Consider the following 26,877-nt stretch of genomic DNA (forward strand, 5'->3'; position numbering starts at 1 on the left):
TTGGAAGTCACTGCATCTCAGGCGACGTTTCCATCGTTGTACTGACAACGATCTTCAAGTGTTTGAATAGTGATATACGTGACACCGCAGTACTTTCTTACTTTAAATCTAAGTTTAAACATGCATTTTAGTTAAACATGCATTGTCAAGTGGAAGTAGGTTTCTATTCTTATCTAGTTCTAGTTTAGCTTTTATTGTAATTCTTTCGTAGCATATGCAGGGCCTCACTGATGAGCACCTTTTGTTGAAGTGGGCTCCCTGTCAAAGTATTGTTTATTATTATTATGTCGCAGAGAAATCAACTGAATGCTACATTCTAATCAGGCAGCACAGGGCGAAAACCGTAACCTGTGAGCCATGGAGTAAAAAAATAAATGTACATTAACTAATCCTAAAAAGCTTTTCCGTTGTGTCTACGGTCCTCCTTCTAACAGAAAGTGAAACTGCCACCTTGAAAGTCCGGGCAATATTCAGCGTGCCCGAGAGCACTGCCCTCTGCATCTTTCGCAGTACGTCTGTGCTTCTGCCTCCCACCAGCTCGCGCATCATGACATCCAGCTCCCGTGACCACCCCCCGAGGGCATCCATAATGATGTTATATTGCTTCACCTCGTAGCCTGGGAACTGCTGCCTTAGTTCCCAGCGAAGGGGTCCGTACTTCAGTGTCTTCTCTTCATCCTTTCTTGTCCGATTGTTAACCCACGGGCAGCTCATTTCCAGCGTCGCAACTCTCTTGCACATATGATTTACAATGCGTGCATCCACCCTATTGCATCTGACCTCTTGTTGATCAGCATATATAGGGACATCCCAATAAGCTTTAACATTCTCTGACTCATACACGGGCTTCGGCTTGTCGGGTGAGTACCAGGGTGGTATCTCGTCTATAAATCCCTCATCATACAACAGTTGGTAAAACAGTACCTTCAGTGCTGCGTCGTGTCTAGAGAGATACTTGCTCTGGGCCAGTGCACTGCATCCTGACAAGATATGTGCCACACTCTCTGGAGCCTTGCCGCATAATCTGCACCTAATCTCGCCTTCTCCGCTTGTGTGGGTCTTTTGACTCGTGTATACTCGCGTTGGCAATAGCTGCTCGTAGAGCTCGACGAGTCCAGCAATTGTGTGTGATGGGCAGTTCTTCCACTCTGTGAGCCACCAGAAACACCCATCGGCACTCAAACTCTCATCCTCCAGCCTAGTAGTCACTAGACGCCCTTGCCACCGTTGGTTTCTGATCTCATCCTCTAACTTCTCAATTTGGCACCTCCGCACCTCTTTCTTGATCCCTTGCGCGTGTTCCAAATCCAACTCCAGCCCCAACTCCTCCGCGCACTTAGCCGCTTCTTTAAAAATTGACCTACGCCCCATCCTCGCCGCTTGCTCTTCAAACTCCCGTACCATTCCCAGTGCACGATCTTCATTACCATGGAGTCTGACTGCACCCTTGATTTTTTTGGCTTTGTACTCCATTTCAACAGAGCGCAATCCCCGCCCTCCTCTACTTCTTGGCATATACAACAAAGCATTCGAACTACATGGGTGTCTACCCCCACTCTCGACAACAATCTTGCGCGCTTCCCTATCGATCTGCTTAAGTTCCATCACCGGCCACTGTTGTGTCCACATAAGATATCCAAGAACAGGCAATGCAAACTGATTTGAAGCTACAACCCGATTATAATCGGACAAGGGACTTGTCCAAATAACTGACAACCGTCTGAGATACTCTCTTGCTGCACACTCCAGGACCAACTTATCCTCCTGCCTAACACTCTCAAGTACTCCAAGGAACTTGTACCGCTCACCATCATCAAGACATGGTATTCTAGTCGACTCCACAACTCTCCCCCCTGAGAAAGCAGTCACTTGGGCCACCACCGCACACTTCTTTAGGTTCCACTGAAGCCCCACATCCTCCATAGATGACTTAACCATCTTCATAACCCGTTCAAGCTTACTCTCCGATGCAGCGAAGATCTTGATATCATCAATATAAAAGAGTCCCGTAACCTTGCTGTTAATAGTTTTGGACATCCGGTATCCTTCAGCGGCTCTGATCTTCCATGCCACTGGGTTCAAGCATACGGTGAACAGCCTCGGGCACAATGCATCCCCCTGTGGTAACCCTCTGTTGAACTTAATCCTTTCGGAGGTCTGTCTCCCTTCCCTTGTGATCGCCACTACCTTTGTGTTCCAGCTCTTACACAGTTTAGCAATGACTTTACACAACCATGTGGGAAACCTGTGTAACGTCATCACCCCATTCAACCAACTATGATCTACAGAATCGTACGCCTTTTTAACATCAATCCAGGCCACGCTTAAATTACGCCTCCTCCTATGACAATCCAACGCAACTGTTCGGTCGATCAATAAGTTGTCTGTTGTTCCACTGCACCCTGCACGTGCCCCCCTCTGCGCACCCTCCATTAAATCGTTCTCCTCAAGATGCTGGTTTGTTGTGACAAGCAGACACGAAGTGAACCACTTCTAAAGCGTGTTTAGACATGTGATGGGTCGTTGGTTGTCGCTGGTAAACTCTCCGGGTTTTGGGATTAACGTTGTTTTCCCTTCACAAAACCATGCTGGATACTCTTGCTCATACTCGGAGATCACACGGAATGACGAAATAACACCCTCATGCAGCACTTGGGCACGTTTCCACCAAAAATTGGCGATACGATCCGGTCCAGGTGCGCTCCAATTCTTCTTCCGCGCTAAAACGTTTACAGCCTCACTTGTAACTATGTCCCAGGCCTCCTCCACTGAAGGAGGGACACGATCGTGAATAATAGCTCGCAAGTCATGCAGCCATTCCGCGCTTCCGTTTCCCTTTCCGCTCCCTTCCCATAATTCCTTCCAAAAGCTACTTGCCTCTTCGATATTAACAAACACCTTCTCCTCTATTTGCTCATCCCGTTTCCCAGGGTCTACATATTTTGGACGCTCACTCTCTTGGTCGTTAGCCAACACTCTTCTCATGCCCGTATATACCCGGCTAGTATCATCTTTAAATTGTTCATTAATCAACCTTGCTTCCTGTAGCTTGTTGCCTCGCACGAAGCCTTTCTTCAGTTTTCGTAAAGAAGATTTGTTCTTCTCAATATACCCGACAAGTGATGCTATCGATAACGTGCGGCATTCCTTGTGCAAAATCTCCCGGTTCCTTCTCCCTCTCTTGGTGAACTTTCGGTTTTCTTTCAAGCGATCCACTTCCGCTTTGGCAATTGAAATCTGTTTCCTTATTTCACATACTTTTTCTACGTACAAACGGCGCCGTTTCTGTTGCTTACTCTCTCCAGCTGATGGTCTTTTCGGGCCTTTCTTTTTCCAACCTTTGTACAACAAAAATGCAATAACAACAGAGTACAGCACGCAGCTTGCTATCCAAAGATACGTGAACGGGTTGTCCGTAGGGAGTACTTTCTTTTATTATTATTATTATTATTATTATTATTATTATACTTACATAAAGACTTCTCTAAAATTTCTAAACTAGAGCTACTCTTAATCTCATTGGGAAGTGAATTCCAAAACCTAGTGGCTGATACTTGAAAAGCCCTAACAAATTTCAGTAACACGTATGTCGATGTTTTGTTTGGGTAATTCTAACATATAATCGGAACCCACCCCGTTTAAACGTTTATAAACTGATGCGCACCGATTAATCATAGCTTCATGAAAAAAAGGTAGCGAATTAAGTTCTCTAGACAGATCTACACTATTTGCTCTAGCATCAGCTTTGAGCATAACGCGTGTGGCACGCTTCTGTAGCCCGAAGACCCTATTTAAATTATCAACAGACCCACACACTAGAGCCATACATCAGGCTTTGTTTTATCGTGGCATTCTAATAAATAATTCGTTGATCTAAAGGTAAATGACGCCTGACTTTTTAAAAAACAGCAATACGCTATGTTAGCTTCTTAAATATATTATCAATATGCTCATTAAAATTAAGCTGAGTATCATAAATTACTCCTAACACTTTATGAGACTGGACTACTTACACTCGCAGTTGTTCTTTAATTACTACCTCACAGTTTTGTTATGAATAAATGAAATGACCAGCTCCCAGCTGGCTTGTTAGCAGGTGGAGCATTGGTGGAGTATTGTACTAGTATGGTGGAGCAGTTGGTGGAGCATTGTGCTAGTATTGCAGAGGTCATGGGTTCAACTCATGTACAGGCCTGGTTTTTCTTTCTTTTTTTTTTGGCCCTATTTTTGCTACTGTTTTGATTTCTCATGCGATACAGCAGCCATTCTTTCCACACCAAGGGTGGTAATTAGGGTAGTCCTAGAGCAATACAGGGTTTGTACCAGTCCTGGAAAATCTGGAAAGTCCTGGATTCTATTTTGACATTTTTCTAGGACTGGAAAGTCCTGGAAAAAGACTACAGGTCCTCAAAAGTCCGGGAGATCTGCTCAGCTCAAGCTATGAAGTTTTCAGAAATGTATACAGACTTTCAGAAGAATTGATTTTGAAATCTCAGGAGTAAAAGAGTTTAAGGTGAAACAAGCAGATCTTAGATCGTAAGCCAGGTTACAGGAAGACATGCTGTTATGAGTGTTGACCATTCATGGTGCGCGGTGGTTCTAAAAAGAATTACTAAGAGGTACTAAGAGGTTTGTAGGCGTGGCGTAAAGATTTCTTCCACCCCCAAGAGACATCAATCCAATAGTTGGGGTTTTCTCACTCTCATGCTGTTGTCTAACTTTGAATTTGATTTTGTTTATAGAACTTATCTGTTGCAGTCTTTTCTTTTTTGGAGCGGGCTCCAAATTGTCATAATTATATTTTCGTCTGTGCTTTTGCATAATGTGTTTGATTTGATGTTGGATGTACAAGAAAAAAATTGCATTTCGTAGTGACCAATATATGTTTTAAGTTTCTTTGTAACAATGTTAGAAATAACTCGTACTAATGATGAGATACCAACTATTTTTATTTGTTGTATTGCAGGTTCACAAGTATCTTCCTAGCTCAATAAGGAGAATATGTACATTGCTCTGACTGTTTGTTGAAAAATACGAGTAATTCAGTAACTTGCAAGCCACAATATATTTCCGCTGCAGTTGCTGAAAATTAAGGATGGGGGTCTCAATGGGGTTAATTAGTAACCGTCAAATAGCCAAAATATTAACCGTCAACGGCCAAAAACGCAATAGTTTTACCATCAACCATCAAATAACCAAGCCAATGTTAGCCGTCAAATATCTTGGATATCCTTAATTAAGAACTAAACAATTGCCTTGGGGTCAGGTTTGGGTGTTTATAAATAAAAGTTTTCATGTATCTCAAAAATACAACATCATTGAGACCGTCATGAATGTGCTCTACACCTTGAAACGCAAAGGCTGTATGCTATAACGTATATAATTTGTAACAGTCGACGCAAAACCCACCAAATCGCTCAAACTCACCATAATTTAGAGCCACAGAAACGACAATACACAGTAAGTGAGGTAGGTTTACATTTATTTTGAGCTTTAACTCAGACATTTCATGATATAAGTTTACGATAATAAGACTCTTAAATATTCTCCCATACATTCCTTTATATTCCGAATAAATAACCAGACTCCTCGCTTGTCTGGGCCTCCTGTGGTTCGTCTTCTGTTTGTGTTGAAGAGTTAGTTTCCTGTTTTTGAAATTGACCTCTGAGATGGTTGTGTTGATGAGGTCCTCTGGGTAGCCTCTGTCGGAAACATGGAGACGCCCCCACGCGAGAACAAATTCTTTACCTGTGAAACCAGATATTTCGTTTTGTTTGTACAGTGACAGTTAATTGATTAAATTAGCGATTCTGATATTACCTATATCTAAAGAAGCGATTACACATTAGACACATAATAGACGAGTTGGAATTACGCCTACGCTTGGTTTATTATACGGCGCCCAACGTGTAGCCTGCGTTGCAGCCGGATGTGTCCGGATATACCGGATATACCGTCTGCGAAACGGCTTCCAACGGATACGGCTCCCAACGGATACGGCTCCCAACGGATATACCGGATATACCGGATATATCGTCTGCGAAACGGCTCCCAAAAGCTTGTTCTGATATCCCGCAGGGATCCACGGATCTGTGTATTCATTTCTGATTGGTTATTTTCTTACGCGCCTTATGATTGGTCATATTCTTGCGAAATTTATCACGCAATGTTAAAAATAAATATCGTCGCGTGTAAATTGTATATTGGAAGTACTTTTGTACAAAGCTTTGCTTTGCATTTCAAAAGGTTGAAAAGGTTATGTTTGATTCGTCCGATTATTGTAATATATGCTGTCGCGTCATCGAAAAGGGAAACGAAAGAGTGTTACTTTCAAAGGGATGGAAACGATTCGACGCGACGTACTCACCGAGATTGAAAGTTTGGAAATATCTTTGCGATCGATTGAAAACAAGTGCGTCTGCCGAAACTGTGTTGCGAAACTGAAAAAACGTCGGTAACTTATCGAGCAAACAGAAAAATGGGAAGCAGATCTCAAAAGCCAAGGGAATATAGTACAAGTACAACTACAAGGGAATATTCGCTTACAGTCAAACGATCTGGGGAGCTGCTAAGTGACGACCACGATGCTCCAACATCGAAAAAAGTCTGCGATGGATCTGACGGGCTTTTGCCCGTATCATTGTTTCATCTCCTGTTCATCCTCTGCAAAGAACATCTCCGACAGAGCAAGCTCTCTGGAGAGCCATAAACAAGAACATAATTTCCGTTCATAATCTGCTGGATTATTTCGACATCCTCATCGTTGGTAATGGCGATCGCTGGCACTCCCATGTTGTTTAGATGTCGAATCTGGTCTTCCATAAGCGATTGCAACGGCGATATTACAACGGGAACACTGGAACCACGAGGCTTTCCGAACAGAGCATCCGCAGCGATCGGAAGGCACTGGAAAATCAAAGATTTACCGTAGCCCGTCGGCAAATTTACAAAAATATTTCGACCTCCAAGAAATTCGCGAAGTGCGTTTTCCTTCTCAGGTGGAAGATTCTCCATTTCAAACTGCTCTCTCACGGCTTTGAACGCTTTTTGCCAACGTTCTTATGTAGTTGCAGACATCTTATTTCCAGCTCGAAGTAAATTTGACGTTTAATGTAATGTACAACTGTTATAAAGTAGTTGGGAAACCTACACAAATTTATTTTTGGCATTACGTAATACTTGTGTGGTCACTTTCGCAAGAGTTATCCAATCAGAGAGCGCGTAAGAAACTAGCCAATCAAAAATGGATACACAAACAGCGGGATATCTGAACAAGCTTTTGGGAGCCGTTGCGCAGACTGCCCATACCGGTGATTTAGACTGTCTGCGACGCAGGCTACCAACGTGGGGCATTGATACCCTGAGACACAAGACACGAAATGGCCGAAAAACTACCACGAACTTGCGCCAAACGAGGTGGAAATAGGACTGTTATGACAAAACTAACGAATGAAGCGGATGGTCTTCTCAAGGCTGAAACGGGGGAAAAGAAACGCCTGAAGGGTATTGCTGCTTCTCTAGACGAGAAGTTAAATTTGGTAAAAACACTCGACGAAGAAACCATAGAGAATTGCGCGGTGGAAGAGGTCGAAGCCGAAATAGAAGAACCGGATGAAATCAATTCACGAGTAATTGATCCATTGCTAGTCATAAATGAAGCGACTGGTTCAATGGATAACAATGACGGACTTTCGGTTGTCCCAACAACGAATATCGACGATACTACGCCCCCTGGTTCTCAACAATCGATTACGCCTTCTGGATCAAGTGGAACTTCGACTTTGGCTTCTAAAAATAATGGTAAATTGGCCACCGTAACGATTACAAAAGCTGACGTTTCGAGCGTTGGCCTTTCGTCGGAGCGAATAGAGGAATTGTGGGTTGTGTGTGCTTTTAAAGGCAGAAAATGGAGCTACGTTATTGGTGGGAACATGGCAACGAGAAAAACAAGAGTAAATTAGTGGAATGAAAAGCGTTCGTTGATCCCTGTGGGATTTAGACTGTCGGTTTGAAAGATGAGCTTTTTGTTCAAGATTTTTACGGCTTTCCGTGCTACCTAAGTGTAAGGAAAGACCTCAGATTGCCATATGTTGCTTAGAATGATCAGGTAAATTAAAATGTCTAGCGACTGGTTTCGATGTGTCCTTGTCATTTCTTTCCACGTCTCGAAGTTGTTCTCAGAATCGGTCACCTAGTCTTCTGCCTGTTTTGCCGATGTATATCTTTTTGCAATAAGTGCAAGTTATGCAATAGATTACATTGGCGGAGGTGCACGTGAAGTGATCGGTGATCTTAATGGATCATTTAGGTCCCGATATTTTATCAGTGTTGTCAATAAAAGGACACGTTTTGCATCGTGCACGAGCACATTTAAAAGTGCCTGGTTGGTCATTAGTCTGAGAAGAACTTCTGACCAAAAAATCGCCTATGTTTTTGTCGTGTTTGAATGAAATAACCCACAATTCCTCTACTCGCTCCGACGAAGGGCTAACGCTCGAAACGTCAGCTTTTTTAATCGTTACGGTGGCCAATTTACCATTTCAACTTTGTTGATATCTCCAAATTATTCTAAAAATAATGTTCAACTCCAATTGCCGGGAGTGCAGCTTATGGTGGATTTCATTCTTTTGACGTCGCTTCAACTTCCCACGCTGAAAACATACAATCATCAGGAAATCCAGGTATGGGTTCCCATTCACATACTAACTTTGGCATGAACGCTAATTCAATGGCTTATTAGCCTAAGGCGAAATTACCTAAACTAATTTTACCGAAATTTAGAGGAGAAATTACGCATGGCAAGGTTTCTGGAACAGCTTTAACAGCGCCATACACGCCAATCCTCATTTGAGTTTAATCGACAAATTTAATCACTTGCATTCACTATTGGAGGGACAGGCAGCAAGAGCGATTCAAGGGCTAACTATAACTGAGGCCAACTACAAGTCTGCCATCGAGATATTACACAAACGCTTCGGCAGAGCGCAGAACATAATATAGACACATATGGATGAAATGCTTAAAATTCCAGCATGTACTAGCGATAAAGCGACCCAACTTCGTCTCGTTTATGACAAAATCAGCATTAACATAAGAGGTTTGGAATCATTGGGTGTAAGTTCTCACCAGTATGGGTGTTTATTGATTCCTGTGATCATGTCAAAGCTACCTTATGAAATTAGAATTCAAGTAGCTAGAAATACCGCGAGCGAGGTGTGGGAGATGTCCGACCTGTTAGAAGTGATCCGTCAGAAAGTTGAGGCACGCGAGATTAGTGAAGGTGTGAAGACCAACGTGAGCCTTGAGAAACTCTACCCTAATCATCATAAAACGCCGACCGCGAAGGCTCTTTTGTCTCAAGATGGCAAACGATTTTCGTCGACGGGAAATCAAATGAAATGCGTCTATTGTGGTGCTTCCTGTGAAAATGTGAGTGACCGTCATGCTCGTTTCGAAATCCTGAGAATGGGTCGAAGATGTTTCGTTTGTTTGAAAACTGATTATCATGGTGGCTCATGCAAAGGGAACTGTCGACGATGTCAGGGCCATCATCATCAGTCGATTTGCCGAAAATTTGTGCCAAAGAACCCCGATTACAGCTCCGAATACGTCTGGTTTGAACGATCAGAATTTGAGGGAAAAACTCGAGTCTTGTGAGTCACACCAGAGAACCAATTACGAATGAAATAGACTACGTAACAAAACCTGAAGAAGGAAATGAAACTCCATCCTTGGGGAGCACTGTAACCGCAACGTCGACCGCGAGGGCCAAGGGGAGTATTTTGTTACAAACTGCTACAGCGATAGCAAAAAAACGAAGACCGATCCGAGTCCATTCCCGTGCGAATTTTGTTCGACAATGGCAGCCAACGTTCATACGTCACATCAAAGCGAAGCTGGGTTTAACTGCAACGTCCACTGAGACCCTTCACCTTAACAATTTTTGTGAAAACGCTTATCGTACAGAAAAATGTCAAGTTGTTACTTTGCCACTAAGAAGCAATAAAGATGAGTACGTGGAGATTTCAGCGCTTAATTTACCAGTCATTTGTTCGCCACTTCCTAAGAGAATAGACGTCGCGAAATACCCACAATTGATAGATCTAGATCTAGCAGACCGTTCTGCGATCGACCTAGACTCTATTGACATTCTCATTGGCACAGATTATTACTGGGACATTGTCACTGGAGAATCAGTCCGCGGTGAATTTGGTCCCACAGCCATCAACAGCAAGCTTGGTTGTCTTCAGTCAGGCCCTACCGAAGAGCAACATGTCCGTGAAATTTCCAATGTCGTCTCGAATAAACCATTGTTAAACGAAACGAATGAAGCTGACGAGATCACGAATATGCTGAAAATGTTCTGGGAAACCGAAAGCATCGGAATCACAAACGACATCAAATCCGCAACTCATTTGCCACTTAATGTTAAGCGAAACGAAGAAATCTCTTTTAATTGTCGTCATTACGAAGTTGCTGTCCCATGGAAGGAAGACTGCTTGCCATGTGCAAACAGTTATCGAATGTGTGAAACCCATCTGCAATCTTTGCATCATAAATTAAAAAACGAGCCGATTTTACTTCACGAATATGACAAGATTATACAAGAGCAAACGCGAACGGAAATCGTCGAAAAGGTGCCAACTTTGAACAATACGAAAGAACTCAATACGAAGAGGGTTTATCATTCACCTCACCACGCTGTTGTACGAAAGGATAGAGAAACGGCAAAGGTTCGCATCGTTTATCAGCCACGAACTCTAAAGAAGAACGCTCTCTGAACGATTGTTTAAAAGTTGGAGACAATTATATTCCCCATATCTCCGACAAGCTAACTAAGTTTCGCTGGAATGCCATCGGGCTTACTGCAGATATTGAGAAAGCATTTTTGATGGTGGGCATCAAACAAGAACATCGAGACATGCTCCGATTTCTATGGTTCGAACATCCGTTCGCGAAGAAACCAGAGATCGCAGAGTTTCGATTCAACCGACTTGTCTTCGGTCTACGCCCTTCGCTTTCAATTCTTGGAGCCACAATAAAGTATCATTTGCGTTTGTACAAGCAAAGCGAACCGGAGATGGCGGAAATTTTAGAAAAGTCTTTGTACGTTGACGACCTGATTACCGGAACAGAAACTGACGAGAAAGCTCTCGTCGTCTACGAGAAATCAAAGCAAATCATGGCCGAAGGCGGATTCAACCTTAGAAATGGAATTCAAACTCGCGCACCCTGTTGAGAGCGATCGAGAGTGTTGAAAATCCAAGCGAAGCCAAATCGAATCAAGATATTACGACAGAAGACGACGAGTCATACGCCAAATTATCGACTACACCTAGTAGCTCTGAAGTGAAGAACGACACGATTGTCAAGGTTCTAGGACTTAATTGGGACACTGCGTCTGATGACTTTTTCTTCGATCCCACAGAATTGTAGAAATATGGCAGTTCACTTCCGGAAACAAAACGTTCAGTTCTGAACCTGACGGCCAAGATATTCGATCCTATTGGATTTCTGACACCTTTCACCGTTGCAATGAAAATCTTGTTTCAAGAACTTGGCTTAGACAAAATCGACGGGGATAGCGATTTAAAGGGAACTTTGCTCATCACTTGGAACACGCTACTTAAAGAATTGAAATTCCTCAGCAATGTACGAATTCCGCGTTGTTATTTTCAATCACGACCTGTAGAAATAGAGCTTTATGGTTTCAGCGACGCCTCTCATCGCGCGTATGCAGCAGTTATTTTCATGCGTTCACTCTATCAAGACGGACGAGTTGACGTTCGTTTGGTTGCCTCAAAATCACGAGTAGCGCTGTTGAAGAAACAGTCTATCCCGCGGCTGGAATTACTAGGAGCAGTTCTCCTCGCACGACTTGTTCACAAATTCAATTCTAACGAAAAACCAATTGAAAACAATCAATTGGACCTACTCGATGACTGCCTTGTGTTGGATCAAAAACAAGCGAGTATGGAAACAGTACGTCCAGCATCGTGTGGAAGAAATTCGAAAATTGACCTCCAAGGATGAGTAGAGACATTGCCCGGGCGAATTGAATTCTCGTGGTTTGTCCGCTAAGGAACTCTCCATTGATAGGACTTGGTGGAATGGCGTAGCATTCCTTTACCAACCAAAATCTGAATGGCCCGTTAACCGATCGACACAATCCGGAGATAAGGTTGCTCTTGAAGAAGCTGTAAAGAATCCACCATCTGTCACGCATTCACTTGTGAATAATTAAGACGACACTCCAGAGAGGAGAATCAATCAGATAATCGACAAAAGGCGCTTTCACAACTTAATAAGTCTGCTCCGTGTAACGGCCCTGATTATCAAGTTTGCAAAGAAGTTCAAGAATCGAGTTCGAAACGAGAGTACCGAAGAAAAAGTTAGTTTAAAAGCCACCGATCTAAAGGAAGCCGAGCATCTCTGGATCAAGTCAGAGCAAGCATCATCGTTCACCAAGGAGATTGAATTCCTTCAGCGCGAAGATGAGAGATGTGAGGGGCGATTGAACAATTCACTATTACCTGAAAATTCAAGGAAACCTATGCTATTACCTGCAAGCCATGAATTTGTTCAGCTACTGATAAAGCAGTCACACGAATCTGCCCAACACAGTGGAATACGAGATACTCTGACAACATTAAGGGAACGGTTCTGGGTGCTTCGTGGAGGAGAAGCGGTGAAGAAATTTATTCCAAAATGTGTAACATGTCGCAAATACGAAGGCATGCCTTACAGCTCTCTGCCGCCTAACGATCTGCCTGACAAAAGAGTATCCGAAGATCCTCCGTTTACGCATGTTGGCCTCGACTTTGTTGGGCCACTATTCATCGAGACCAGGAGTCCTGAAGTTGAACGCCACGAATCGAAGGTTTACGTATGTTTGTTTACATGCGCGTCAACAAGAACTTTACACTTTGAAATATGTAGAAGCCTTAGCGCTCAAGATTTTCTGCTAGCCTTCAGACGTTTGCCAGCCGAAGAGGTCTACCCGCGACTCTTACATCAGATAATGCCAAAACATTCAAGTCTTCGTGCAAAGAAATAACCAAGATCACACGATCAGACGAAGTTTGGCGATACCTAGTAAACCAAAGAATTTCCTGGCATTTCATTTTTGAAAGGGCCCCGTGGTGAGGGGGGTTTTGGGAGAGATTGGTTCGCAGTATTAAGAGACCTCTCAAAAAAGTCCTTGGTCGTTCAACTCTCAATTTCGAAGAACTCCGAACTGTGCTAGTGGAAAGGAGTCAGTAATCAATACAAGACCCATTACATACATGTACGACGACGCAGATTCAATTTCTTACCCTTTGACACCTTCGGATCTTATCTATGGTCGTCGGATCAGCTCAACGCCAAACAGCTCACATTACGAGATCATTAGTACCTAAAGGTCATTGACAAGAAGAACTTGACATCACAAGAGTTTACTTCAGCAGTCAACTAAGCAATGGAGAAAAGAGTATCTTACTAGTTTACGAGAGCAGTCGAGCGTTGGAAACAAGGGAAATGGTGCTCGAGAAATATCGATCGGAGATATCGTGTTGCTGAAGAACGATTCGACGACAAGATGTTATTGGAAACTGGCGAAAGTAGAAGAACTTATTCCTGGAGCCGATGGAAGGGTTCGTGCCGCTGTCGTCAAGACAACAAGCAGAGATAAACGTCCTGTTTATCTTTAAGAGTAGTGCAACATTTGATTCTAATTGAAGTAAAGGCGATCAATGAAGTCACACATTCAACGCAACCCGCTGTTGTTCAACCAGATAATCAAGTTGTACGAGATAACATTGCGAGACCTCGACGCACCGCAGCGGTTGTTGGAGAAATCAACAGACAATTTAACAGTTCATGAACAATTGAACATTGATTTATTTTCATTTCGTGAATTTTGAAAGTTTCTCACGTAGTGAATAAACTTTGGGGAGTGTCGGAAACATGGAGACGCCCCCACGCGAGAACAATTTCTTTACCTATGAAACCAGATATTTCGTTGTACAGTGACAGTTGATTGATTAAACTAGTGATTCTCATATTACCTATATATAAAGAAGCGATTACACATTAGACACACAATAAACGAGTTGGAATTACGCCTACGCTTGGTTTATTATAGCCTCTCTTTAGCAAATGCGCTGTGAAATTTGCAATTTTCTCCTCGAATATTGTTTGTGAGGAGTTTGTTCTGAGAAGTCTAAGGGCCTCCCTTTTATGAAGCCTTTTTTAACTCCTTCTGGGTGACAGGAACTATAATGTGTAGACTAAAATGTCTCAATTTGTTTAAAATGAGTACGCACATCAAGTATTGCGTCTTCTTCGAATCGTTTGCCTTTGTAGATGTAGGTGTCCAGGAATGTTGTTTCCTTATCAGAAATTTCAGCCGTAAATTTTATTGTTGGATGATGATTGTTTGCTTTTTCAATGAAACGTTCTATTGTTGCTTTGTTTGTACTCCATAGCGAGAAGATGTCGTCTATGTAACGTTTCCAAACAAACGGTTTGAAAAGGCTTTTGTCAAGGATTTCTACCCTGTTCATGAAAATATTAAAAAAGGCGACTGCCATTCTCGTGCCCATGGCCGTACCATGTGTTTGAAGGTAGTGCTTTCCATGAAACTGGAAAGAATTTTCTTGGAGAATTAGCCTAAGCGCTTGTTTTAGTAGTTGTGTAGGGATAGGAGTTCCGTTCCTGTAGAATAGTGTGGTATATTTGTGTATAAGCTCGTAACGTCCATTGAAACAAGTATTACGTTCTCCGGGACTTTCATATTTTCTATGAAATTGACGAAGTCTGTAGCATCCCTAAGATACGACTTTTGTTTTGGTGCTATCGGCTGAAGGAGTTTGTCGACAAATGGTGATAGTTTCTTTGTACACCCTGACACTATCGGTCTGCCGACCTGGGAAGGTTTGTGTATTTTTGTTAGGGTGTAGAATTCTGGAATTCGAGGCGGATTTGGGGTTTGACAAAGCCATTTTTTAGTCATGTCGTCTATATGATTACCGTTGTAGAGGTCTGCAATAAGTTGTCTGACCTTATGGTTCGTCCCTTTGACCTGAGAGACTCAAGAGGCCTGTAGTTATCTTTGTTATCTAGTAGAGTTTGGCCTTCTAAAATTTTGTCGCGTTTGTTCATGACTATAGTTGTTGTTCCTTTGTCGGCCTTTTTGAGGTTCAACTCAGATTCGCGTTTCAAGGCCCTGTCAGCGCCTTGCGTTCGACCGGAAGCAAATTATCTTTTGGCTGTGTTATTTCTATTTCTGAAAGGTCACTTTTAACCTCTTCTAAATAGCTTTCAAGGGCGACTGATTTTTGTATTGGTGGTACCCATGTAGATTTGACGTGGCAGGGATGGGTTTTTTGTCCTCCCCTCGGAATGTGTAAATCAGACGCATTCTCCTTGCGAACTGATCAAAGTCACGCAATAGTTGTTGCCTGATCTGTTTTTGTTTTGTAACGGGTGTTGGAATGAATTTAAGCCCTTTTGCCAGTAAATTAATCTGGTCGTTTGTAAGTTCTTTATTCAGTTGAGCGGTTTTTTATGTGCGTTTTGTTCGCCTCTATTTTGATAATTGAACGTGTTTGGCGTCTGACTTTTCTGCGCTCCCAGCGCTTGTTAGTTGGCTTTTGAAATTCGTTTTTTGGCCCCTTCTTTGTATTGGGAGTCAGAGAATACACGTGTGTACTTTTCAAATTCTTTATTCTCCATTGTTCCTAATCTTTTCATCATACTGCCGAACTGAGCGATTTGTTCCTGGAGATTAACAGCTATTTTTTTGACTGTCTCGATCGTTACATTGTCTTGATTGCTTCCAGCTTGCGCCACGTACGCTGATTCGATCGTACTACAGTTCTTAGTGTTCAGTGTTCCAGCCGTTTTGGCTCGTTTTCTTTTCGTCATTTCGGTCTTAAAACGACTGATTTCACGTTCGTGGAAGCACACGATCACCTTTACTGTTTCTCGCTCCGTGTTGTTACGGATTTGATTTATCTCTTTTTTGAAATCCTCGTCCGCTCTTATTTTGGCCCTCGCCCTATATTGTTGGGATTCTAGGCAAGTTCCTTTTTCTATGTCTATATTCTTATATCTATGTCTATATTCTTATATCAATGTCTATATTCTATATCCTCTTTCTTTATTCGGAGCTTGTACGCTCTTCGGAAAGGTAAGCTGGAAAACCTGCAAGGTCTGTTGAGGAGGACTGAGAGAGGCCTGTCTCTAACGGAAGAGCTTATCACTTTCGTTAAGCAGTGCTTTCCCGGAGTTGAAATTGACTAAGTGGCAGACTGACTTAGGCATTGTTATATTTTCTTTGTATCCTTTTAATGAATGATCGAGATCTCGATTAAAGGGACGCTGACCATGTTAACCTATAATTTGACGAATGATTTGCTGCTTATTATTTAGTTTCACGGCCGTTAAAAAATAGATAATTTAATAATTAAAAATAAATAAGATAAAGTAAAAAAATAAAAAAAAAATTAAGCTGGGGGTTCGACTGTTCTTCGAGGATCTCCGGATAACTTCGGAGACCCACAGATATTTTTCGGTTCATCCTCGGAGTACACATTCGGAGCTCGTACTCTCTTCGGAAAAATCTTGAAAAAAGAAGAAAGAAGAATTAAAAAAACGAGCGTTTAAAAAGTTCAGAGCTTTTCGGGTAACTTCGGAAACTATCGAATAATCTTCGGGTTAATCATCTGAGTATTTTCGGAGCTCGTACACTTCGGAAAATCATCGGAGTCGTTTTGAATAAAAAACAGACGTTGAAAAATTCCGGCGGAAATCCAGCGGAATTCCGGATTCGTGGTTTGCGGCCATGTATTTTTTTTTCTGCTAGAATCTAATATCTTCTCCGGAAGAAAATTACTGATTTGAAGCTGGAAACAAAGTTAAGTTGGTACACACTACTTGAAGGGCTTTTAACGCAAAAAAGAACTAACTGAACACCTAGAAAAGGTTAGGGATAAGCTGTCTCCTCTAGCCCAGGCATTTAATCAATTGACATGGAAAGGCATGTGACAGGGATAAACGTAGTTAATATATTCATTTAAAGCTGGTAGCAAGTGGTAATGGTAATGCCAAGATTGCACTGGCTGTGCAACTCACTCGAAAGAAACTCTTTAAAAGAAACGTATTATAGATTGTATTGATGCGTACTATCTCTGCTTCAATGTTTACATCTAGAACGTTGAGAAACGTTGTCACTGTCTTAATTTGGTTCCATACATCCTCCATAGAGAAAAATTCCTAACTTAACGTATAGTAACTTAACTTACAATGATATATCTTAATGTCTGAAAAAGAAAACGAACAAGGTAACAAAGCACAAAAGCTTAAAAAAACAACAACGACGACAGTAAGCGGCAGCCATCTTGGCGCACATACCCTAATACATTAATTCAACAAGTTCTTTAGCTCGGTTGAGAAATCTACGATAGAAAAAATTCAACTTCTCGCTAACAAATTTAATTACGCGCCCGCCCCGGACACTTTCATTCCGAGAAACTATCCAACTTTAAAACAGTTCTCTTTCACCACGGTGGAATGCTCTCAGGTTACAGACATTGTTAATTCAATACCTAACAACAAAGCTCCAGGAATTGACAAAGTACCACCTCGTATAATAGGGAGTTTAAGCAAATAGCTACGGCTGGCGCTGCTACGGCTATCGTGGTTGACGAGGCTTGGGGAGAGTACGTCGCCGTAGCCCGCCAAAATTCAACTTTAAGCAACGCGAACTACAAACCTAGTACGGCTGAGAAGTTTAAAACCAATAAATCAAGCGTCTTCGCGGTAGTTTTTACACGTCTAAAAACTCAAAATGACTTCGTTCAAAGGGACGAGGGATTCCAGCGTTTGGAAAAAAAAATTGTAAGCGATCCTGTGCACAGTGAATGACTGAATTCAAATATTAAAGCTTACGTGTTGTAAAATTGCCAGTTTGGAGCTTATAAACACCAAAGCAAAGTTTCTACACGGTCCCTCGTAACCCTCGTCATTCCTCGGCTTCAGCTATTTGAATTTCAAGTAGTCTTTGAGGTTTTAAAAGGAAAAGTTAGACTTTCTACTGACGCATTTCTCCTTGCGTTCGCTGCGTTCTCCATGTGCACACTGCTTCGATCCTTCGACAAACCCGGCTGCAAAAATAAAGGCAGATTCACTCGGTAAGGGACAGCAAGCTTGATAAATATTCCCGATAAGCTATTTTTAAAGATGTTAAGTGTATTTCAATAGTTAAAATTGCTCAGGAGAATGTATGAAGCGAAGAAAGAAGCGAGATAAGTTCACGTACCACAGACTACACCGAAACCTTCCCACTCGCGTAGAAGGATTTCCCGCAACGGCTGGATGGGTACCACTGACATGCGCAATGACTCGTTTCTGGACAATTTTACTTCCGGTAGCCGTAGCAGCGCCAGCCGTAGTGATTTGCTTAAACTCCCTAATTAAAGGGATTTTACAGACCATCGCTCCTTGTATCACCTCCATCATTAATGCCTCTCTTAAAAGTGGTGTTTTTCCAGCTTCTTGGAAAATTGCCGAAGTTTTTCCAATTCTCAAGAATGGAGATCATGAAGAAGCTAACAACTATAGACCAATATCGCTACTCCCAATACTCTCTAAGATATGCGAAAGAGCGGCATTAAATCAGCCGTCTTCATATTTAACAACTAATCAAAGAATATCAGCGAAACAAAACGGCAACAAAAGATGGCATTCAACCGAAACAGCACTGATCTCTACTACTGATTTTATTCTTCGCGATCGAGCAGAAGAAAATCATTGCAGTCGTATATCTTGATATGAGTAAAGCCTTTGACACTATCAACCACGTGATTCTTTTAAAGAAACTAACGGACATTGGTTTATCATCTTCTGCACTTCAATGGTTCGAAAGCTATCTTTCTCAAAGAAAACAAGCAGTCCGCATCAACTCTGTATTATCTGATAGATTACCATTAGTCAGTGGTGTACCGCAAGGGAGTGTACTAGGAGCATTATTATTTAGCATTTATGTAAACGACCTACCAAACATCTGTCAGAATTGTTCAACTGAATGCTATGTGGACGACACAAAGCTTCTATTATCCTTTAGTGCTAAGGATTCTGCCCAAGCTATAGAAAGAGTGAACTCTGATCTACAACGTATACGCGATTGGTGTTTCAACAATTGCTTAATGCTTAATCCCGAGAAGACTAAACTGATGGTCTTTGGCAGTGCAAGAATGTCTCTTAAAGTTCCAGACTTTAAGTTGTCCCTGCTCGGAAAGGAAACTATCCCAGCTGAAACAATCAAGGATCTTGGTGTTATTTTCGATCCCACACTATCCTTTAACAATCATATCTCTGCGACTGTCTCATCTTGCATGTCGAAACTATCCCAACTAAGTCGCATTAGATTCGCCTTTCACAAAGATCTGCTTGAAACTATAATTAACGCCCTCGTTTTTAGTAAGATGTACTACTGTTCGTCAGTATGGTCTTCCACATCAGCTTGTAATGTTCATAAGCTACAATATGTTCAAAATTTTGCCGCCCGCATTATTTGCAATGTAAAGAAGTACGATCATATTTCTTCCACGTTAAGGAATCTACGCTGGCTACCGGTAAAATCAATCCTATACTATCGTCACGCTACCTTATCATTCAAATGTAAAACGGGCCTAGCGCCTGAATATTTGACATCCGAGCTTGTAACAAAAGGCAGCGTATCTGGGCGTATAACGAGGAACTTTCAACAACTCAAAATTCCCCTTTTTAAAACTACAACAGGTCAGAGGACCTTTTATTATAGAAGTGTAGCCATCTGGAATAAACTTGACTCAAGATTGAAACTATGTGAAAAGCCAGCTTCTTTTAAGAGAGCTTTGAAAAGGCATCTCCAGAATGATTTTTTATTTTAATAACCATTCTATTCTTAAAGTTATAAGTAACTTATATTGTATTTAACGTGCTATTAGTTAGTTTGTATGTATAGTATCACGTATGTAAATTATGTAACTGTTCACTGAAAAGCCCCAGACGGGGATGTGTTCAATAAAATGTATGTATGTATGTATGTATGTACTGAACTACTGAACGTAGAAGTCTATTACAAGTCGATCTTTTGGCGGCAAATAGGAAAATGGCTCAATGACAAGTAATAAATAAATCACCGGAGACTTAATTAGCCGGAAACAGCAAATTAGACAGATTACCACTGTTAAACGTAATTGTCTCTATCATCCTATCTATCTTTGTGAAAGCAAAGTGAAAATACAAATTTGACAGTCGCTTCCAGGTTCCCAGTTTCCGCTAGTTCTGCGGGTTCCACGGTCCTTATAGAAAACTTAAAACCTCGCGACCTAAAGGCAGGACGCGATCTAACCAAAACGTATCACGACAGGTAAGCGCCAGTCCCATTACGGTTGATAAATGTCAAGATCCATAAAAAGACGCAGCTTGTGCCCCTCACTGAGCTCGCTTGCGTCTTTAGACAAATCCACAAGATTTGACGCAAAATAAGGATGTCGACCGGTGACGCACGCAGAACGGGCGTGGTAATAGTGTGCCTTCTCTTTGTTGATAGTATACATGAAGGGCTGTAAAGTACTTCCGGTGGGGTACTGGTAGCGTTCTATGTGCTTTAAAATCATGGTATCAGGAGCTGCGGCTTGCTTCGAAATTTCACCTCCACATCCTGTACATTTTCGGATATTTCCATGTCTGAACTCTAGCAGACATGGATTTCTGTTATGGTATGGCTGTGGTAAAGGTGCCCGCTGGTGTGGACCTCCTGAAGGTGTAGAACTGCTAACTGATGTTGTGGAGTGACTGGCTGTTGCTGTTGCCGTGCTACCTGAGGCTGTGAAGCTACTGCGCACTGGAGTTGTACCAGTGCTACATGAGGCTGTGAAGCTACTGCGTGCTGGTGTTGACCTGCTACATGAGGTTGTGAAGCTACTTCATGCTGGTGTTGACCTGCTGCTGTATAGCCAAATCCTGCTGGTGTGAACCTCCTGTCAGCTGCTGCAGACCTCTGCCTTGCTGCTGTGGCCTTAGTGCATTCGGTTGCTGGTCGCTCTGTATCTGGAGCTGCGGATATGACAAACGTGTTTCTTGATTGACTTGTGTCCGCTGCTTTGACCAAATTTCGTACGGTTGCTGCACAGCATGAAAATCAAGATTAACGAAGACTTAAATGTTGCATAAATCTGCGTAAAGTTTTGTACGAAGCTTTACGTTAACTTTACGTACTACGTAAGGGTAAGTATAGGAAGCTTTACGCGAAAGTAGCATTAAGCCAGCGTAAACCTTGCGTATAGTTTGTGAGTCGACTTTACGGTTATTTACACGTAGTGCAAATGAAACGTAAAGTTGTTTATTGTTTAGCCTAAATGGATCGGGCACATAAAATGACATAATTCTTTGAGATGTAGGAGTTTTAAAAGTTAAGCACAAATAATTATTTGTGCGAGCACAATGATGAAACATCACCAAAACAGTCTAAGCCTAGTTTGAGTTAAAAGCTTGCAACAATTTTCATTTTGAAAAATATGGTCTGAACTGGGACTTTGTTATCGGTAAACATAAGATCCGGATTGTATTCTAGTTAGGCGAAGCTGAGCAAATACTGTAAATCAATTTGTCTATTTCTCAGATTATGTTTTGTCGCTGGTTCTACAACCTTTTTATCGTTCCCTTTTACTTTGATAGGAATGATCTTACGTGTGAAAACTAGCTAAGGAAGTTAAATAATAACCTGAAATTTTAATACTTCTAAATACTTTGTAGATATTCTGGACACTTCTCAGTAAGAAGGAACTCTACTGAGCACAGATAAATCCCTTGATGACACATAACACAGGATTCAAATTGGTACTGTAAAATTCCAAATGTTTATTCCATTCAAAGTTTGGTGAAGTACATTTTAGAGGAAAACAATTAATAAGAACTTAATGATACAAATATACAAAAATCCAGCTTTACGAAAACGTAAATATGGCGTAAATTTGCTTAAAGTTGTATGACCAACTTTACGCTAGTATTTAAAGTTGTTTAATGGCGAATGGAGTCCCATTTACATAAAGCTAGCGTAAAGGTGTCGAATAAGCTTTACGCTTGTTTGCATCGCCGTTTAAAGTGCTCTTAAAGATCAACTTTATACTACCCGCGTAAAGGCACATTAAAGGTCGGTATGTAAATATAGTATTGTATGTCAATAACATTCAATTCTATCACTAAAACTTGATGAAGACTCTGTAATTGACTCGTTCAAAAGCTTGCGTATGCAAATATAAATCTTGCTCGCTATGCCATGCTAATGAGCCACAACAAGGGAAAAACAACTGTCCACGGCTGCCACTTTACGGGTGATATGGTTTTGCGCATGCGTACAATATTAGCCGTACTAGGAGATTATAAAATAAGTGTGCTTTAGTGCTGTCATTAGCGTTGTTTACTATTTTTTTGAGCACACAGGTTACAAATGATCTTATCTCCATACGCACGCCGTGGGAGAACTGCTTTACAGTTCTTATCAGCTACCACATGTTTAACGTGGAGCTGGCGAATATACTGGGTGCTTACCTCATTCACGCTACCTCTTAACTTTGGGCTAAAACATAGAGCGCAAACGAAAGTTAGCTGGCTACGCCGTGCTGAAGTGCCTTATTCAGGCCGAAATCGTCATTCACGCCTAATGATACGTGAATGATTAAACCATGCGTCACTATACCGCTAACTTAATGCTAAAGATTACGCTCTTTAAAGAAGCGTAAATTTACATTTACAGAACCATTGAACCGCCTTTACGCTGTTGTTTAAAAGCGGCTTTACGTCACAATTACTCCAACTTTACGTCAACCGTTTTAGTCTTTATTTACGCACCTTTACGCCATTGATTAAAGGTAGCGTAAAGGTAAACTTTACGGTTCGTTTACGTGAGCGTAAAGTCGCGTAAATCCAAACTTACGTTGCATTTACGTCGCGTTTAAGCCGACGTAAATTTGCGTTTTCGTGCTGTGCTGCCACGCTTGTCTCTCCTGCTACTGCTTCCGTAAAGTGGACACCGAGATATTCATTCCAGCGTTGGTTTGAGTTACTGTTGCCTTGGCCGTTCGGGGAGGCCTCTCGCCCTTTCGACCCCTTCCACGAGGTTTGAGCTGACACGAGGTTTGAAAAATTAATGGCATTACTATCTTGACTGCGCCTGAGCCTTTTAAGCCAATTGTAGAACTTAGGCTGTACTTTTTGGTGCTCTGCATAGACGATGGAGTGTAAGCAAATAGACAGACTTTTGTTGTTTACACAATTGCAAACAATTCGGCCTATACTGAACGCCCTTACAACGTGTGGGTTCCGAGCGTTAGTCTTGCTTGGAATGAGAAGTGATCCTTCTGAGTTTGGAATTGGAATAGCCTGGTCTGGAACCTGGAAGATTTTTTCGGCTTTCTCGGTCATTCCAGTTAAGGTGGAGAGGGGAATCCAGTCGACTCCCTCTTGAAGTAGACTATCAACAATTGGGTTTTTTTCCCGCTCTGCAGCCTTCCTCCTCTGATTCAGACTACCATCGTTTGCTCCTGAGATCATCGTCCCATGCACCTTCTCTTCCGCTGATTTGGCGTCATTTTCACCGAAGTAATTACTCACCAATGAAAGTGTCGATCCGTTTTCGAAACTCGTTGACATCATGATATATACGCCGGTAGTACTCCCACTTAAGAATAACCTTTCGTTCTTCCTTGTCAATGGTTTCTTCACCTGAAAGTACTCTCACTGAGGTAGCTGGCCTACCAGAAGTATCAACATCATTAGAAAAAGCCATGGGAAATTTCACATTGCTGTTATTTCGCCAGCTGCCCACATCGTCATATTTGAAATCTCCCACACTGCCAAGACTACCCATATCAACGATGAATGTGGCATTTTTTGGACTCTTAATGGAACTAGGCCACAAACGTATTCTGTATCAGGATTCAGTAGGACTTTCATTGTTTCTAAAGGGCTCGTGACGGTTTTCCCACGTACAAAAATTGGGACCCGACAATCTCCATTATGAAACTCTATTGCGTCGTGCTGCTGTTTTTCTTCCCTTTTCGTTGATAAAGAGTCATAGGCGTCATTGTTATTGTCACCGGCATCATCGTTATCATTATCGTCATCATCATCGACATCACCTTTATCACTGGAATCAAAGCTGAGCTTTCTTAGATTTCGTCGACCGCACTGAATTCAATTCACGTTCAACATCCTTTATTGGTGCTCTTTTAAGTCCTGCAGTTATACATCTTACACTAGAGTGAAAAGTGGATGAAAGTTGGCTGGGTAAAGTACTGGTTTAAATTTATTTCAATTTATTTAAAGCTTTGATCGAAACATTTTCAAGTGCGTGCGTGATGGTCTTTTCGCATTTAGTGAAAAAGGCCACGAGTCTCAAATGGTGCAACATTATGGCCCTTAAAATTACTACTGAAAAATAAATTAAAAAGATGTATTTTCTTTTAAGTACCTTTTACTGACTTGTGGTCCAAAAGGCCGGGAAAACACGCTCACACGCAACTCATCATCAGAAGAACTAAAAGAAACGAAAAATGAAATTATTTAGTCATTTACTCCATATTAGATGAAGAAGAAGAAGAAGAAGGAGTTAAGGGTAAACTTTTCAAGATTTCTCATCGCGGTCATGTACTGGCACACATTGCTCCGCCTACAATAGTCTTGTTTTGAGGCGGTAGGTAAATTTTTGAAAGGGAAAATTAATCACTCGATACGGTTACATTACTTTTCATGTCCTAACAAAACGTGCATGTCGTTATTTACGGTGCAAAATAGCGTGATTTAATAAAAGTAATGAAATAAAAGTATTTCATTTCATGAGAAAGTGATTTATATAATACTCGTGCTTATATAGGTAGAAAATATACATCGAAGCTTACTGTTTCTGATCGGCGTCGTCGACATCGCTGTCAGAGTTATCAATCCCCAGCGGGTGTTCCTTATCTAGCGAAACGTTGATAACGGAATCTAAGTATACACTAAATTTTCAAAGGACCAAAAGCAATTCGATAAAAACAAAGTTTTGCAGAGAAAGCAGTTTACCAGCCTTGCCCTCTGTGTGACATCTCAAAGTGCAACTTTACCTGTGTATTGACTTGTTTCTCTATTTGTCAATCTACATTTTTTATCTTACAATTTTTCAGCGCTGAATATCTTTCAAGGTCTTAGTTTAAACTTTGCGAGAACTTTGGGACGCACAGTTCACAAGTTGTGAGAATGGTTCAAAAGCTAATTCACACGGGCAGTTTATTGGAAAGCAAAGCTTGAGGTTGTTTCGCACGGTGGCCCACAACTGTCACGGCGAGATATTGCTTACGGCGAAAAGAAATTACTCACAGCAAAAAGAATTTAAGCATAGCGAAAAGAAATTACTCACGGCGAAGAAGAAAACTAAAAAACTCCTGGGTGAGGAGGATTGGTTCGAGTTGGCTCGGATTGCATCATGCGGCACGCCATCTTGGAGCACGAGGTTTTACAACACCCTCGGGCAGTGTTTACGAAGACAAGTAAAGATTGTGGAGGGGTTTAAAGATCTCAGTTCTTGGGTTTTGAAAGGGAGCCTACCTAGCTGATGTTTTATTAAGAGGCTCAAAAGGTTTTTCTCTTTTCCTGAGCACTGTATTCGGGAGCGAAACTATGGTGGCCCAGCATTATCACATGATTTTTTGCAGCGATAACTGAATACCAATGTTGAATTTGATTATCATTATCGATTTCATTTCAAATTCAATTTATAATATATACAGAATCTTCAATTCATTTATAATGTCACTTCTGTTTTAAATTAAAAATTGATTTTCAAAGCAAAAATGAATCACAAAGGCAAATGCGTTTTAAAATTTAATTTAAAAGGATAATGCATTTGAAAAAAGAAATAAATATTCTGAAAGACTACCGAAATAACAAAACAGAAAAAAAAATTGGTTTCATCGAACGGACCAGCGTTATCATCCCACGCAGAAAGGACTGGGACTGGGCCTTGTTTTCCAAAATGGCGGCCGCAGGTTTATTTTCCCATGAGACTTTACAGCTACTTGATTTTTTCTGTCAGTTACGCACTGGTGTGGGCTGTGCCGTATGGTTTCTATCCAAAATGAAACGGAGAAAAGAAGGAAAAGAAAAGTGGGGAGATTTCGAGGCACGAGTGGGCATGAAGCGATCGTGTGCAGGTGAGGGGAAGAAGGGAGCGAGAGCTAAGGCAGTACCGAACGACATTCTTGTGCAGCGTATGTCCAGCACCGCTTCAGGCAGACTTAAAAAGTTTGAACCCTTAGATACTCGGGCCTTCGTTCCCTTTGGCGACTATGATGATCTAACAATGGAAAATATTAAAGAAGCCTGCGAGAAGTATTATCAGGCTCCAGAGGGCTCATGCGATATTTTGGCGTCTGACAGGGGACCCTCCTGCACCAAGCTCGAGCAGATCAAAGGAAAAAAGGTTTATTTTATTCGTTTTCTTCCACCGAAGTCCACAGATGTCGCTCCAAAATTAGGACAGCAATTGTTTGAGGATAGTTTAGCACCAGCTAAGGTGACTATGTCCGACTATGTCCAGTGAAAACGTCTGGAAATCTGCCTGCCTTGCATTCCAATTGGTTTTCCCCAAGTCAGTGTCAGTCACTGAGCTTCTGAAAGCTGGTAAACTCGTCAAGCCACCAGCAACAAATATCACGGTGTTAGATCTGGAGAGGTTGATCTGATGTCGCAGAAATGAAGTGGGTTAAAAGTGGTTCACTTACACTCGAAATTGAAGAAAGAAGATTTGCTCAAGGGGCATTTAGAGATGCATTTCGTGCTACTACTATCGGAAAAGATGCTGCACAAACC

At 41.6% G+C, this 26,877-nt stretch overlaps 3 protein-coding genes and 1 pseudogene across 3 annotated transcripts; 3 read left to right on the forward strand and 1 right to left on the reverse strand.

The window, feature by feature from the left end:
* Positions 1-275: 275 nt before the first annotated feature.
* On the reverse strand, positions 276-2,567 carry LOC111332351 (retrovirus-related Pol polyprotein from type-2 retrotransposable element R2DM). The gene has a single exon (XM_022937665.2). It carries the CDS (start codon positions 2,431-2,433, stop codon positions 382-384), a length of 2,052 nt encoding a protein of 683 aa, XP_022793400.2. The 5' UTR covers positions 2,434-2,567; the 3' UTR covers positions 276-381.
* Positions 2,568-7,366: 4,799 nt separating this feature from the next.
* On the forward strand, positions 7,367-8,740 carry LOC148742192 (uncharacterized). Its single transcript, XM_088746000.1, has 3 exons — positions 7,367-7,800; positions 8,366-8,387; positions 8,602-8,740. Exons 1-3 carry the CDS (start codon positions 7,380-7,382, stop codon positions 8,738-8,740), a joined length of 582 nt encoding a protein of 193 aa, XP_088602126.1. The 5' UTR covers positions 7,367-7,379.
* A 127-nt stretch (positions 8,741-8,867) lies between these two features.
* Positions 8,868-10,781, forward strand: LOC148742193 (uncharacterized; annotated as a pseudogene).
* A 754-nt stretch (positions 10,782-11,535) lies between these two features.
* Positions 11,536-13,691, forward strand: LOC148742194 (uncharacterized). Its single transcript, XM_088746147.1, has 3 exons — positions 11,536-11,982; positions 12,341-12,886; positions 13,434-13,691. Exons 1-3 carry the CDS (start codon positions 11,536-11,538, stop codon positions 13,689-13,691), a joined length of 1,251 nt encoding a protein of 416 aa, XP_088602273.1.
* The last annotated feature ends 13,186 nt before the right edge of the window (positions 13,692-26,877 follow it).

This window comes from Stylophora pistillata, chromosome 1, assembly GCF_964205215.1.
Source record: "Stylophora pistillata chromosome 1, jaStyPist1.2, whole genome shotgun sequence".
In the NCBI taxonomy this organism is placed as follows: Eukaryota; Metazoa; Cnidaria; class Anthozoa; order Scleractinia; family Pocilloporidae; genus Stylophora; species Stylophora pistillata.

Bases quoted from the DNA above. Each gene is read 5' to 3' on its own strand.
- LOC148742192 (XM_088746000.1), top strand. From the start codon at position 7,380: ATGGCCGAAAAACTACCACGAACTTGCGCCAAACGAGGTGGAAATAGG. The intron at 7,801-8,365 runs GTAAATTGGCCA...ATCGTGCACGAG, and splicing joins TTTGGCTTCTAAAAATAATG to CACATTTAAAAGTGCCTGGT. The intron at 8,388-8,601 runs GTCATTAGTCTG...AATTGCCGGGAG, and splicing joins CATTTAAAAGTGCCTGGTTG to TGCAGCTTATGGTGGATTTC.
- LOC111332351 (XM_022937665.2), bottom strand. From the start codon at position 2,433: ATGGAGGGTGCGCAGAGGGGGGCACGTGCAGGGTGCAGTGGAACAACA.
- LOC148742194 (XM_088746147.1), top strand. From the start codon at position 11,536: ATGAAAATCTTGTTTCAAGAACTTGGCTTAGACAAAATCGACGGGGAT. The intron at 11,983-12,340 runs GTACGTCCAGCA...CTGATTATCAAG, and splicing joins AACAAGCGAGTATGGAAACA to TTTGCAAAGAAGTTCAAGAA. The intron at 12,887-13,433 runs GTATGTTTGTTT...TGACATCACAAG, and splicing joins GCCACGAATCGAAGGTTTAC to AGTTTACTTCAGCAGTCAAC.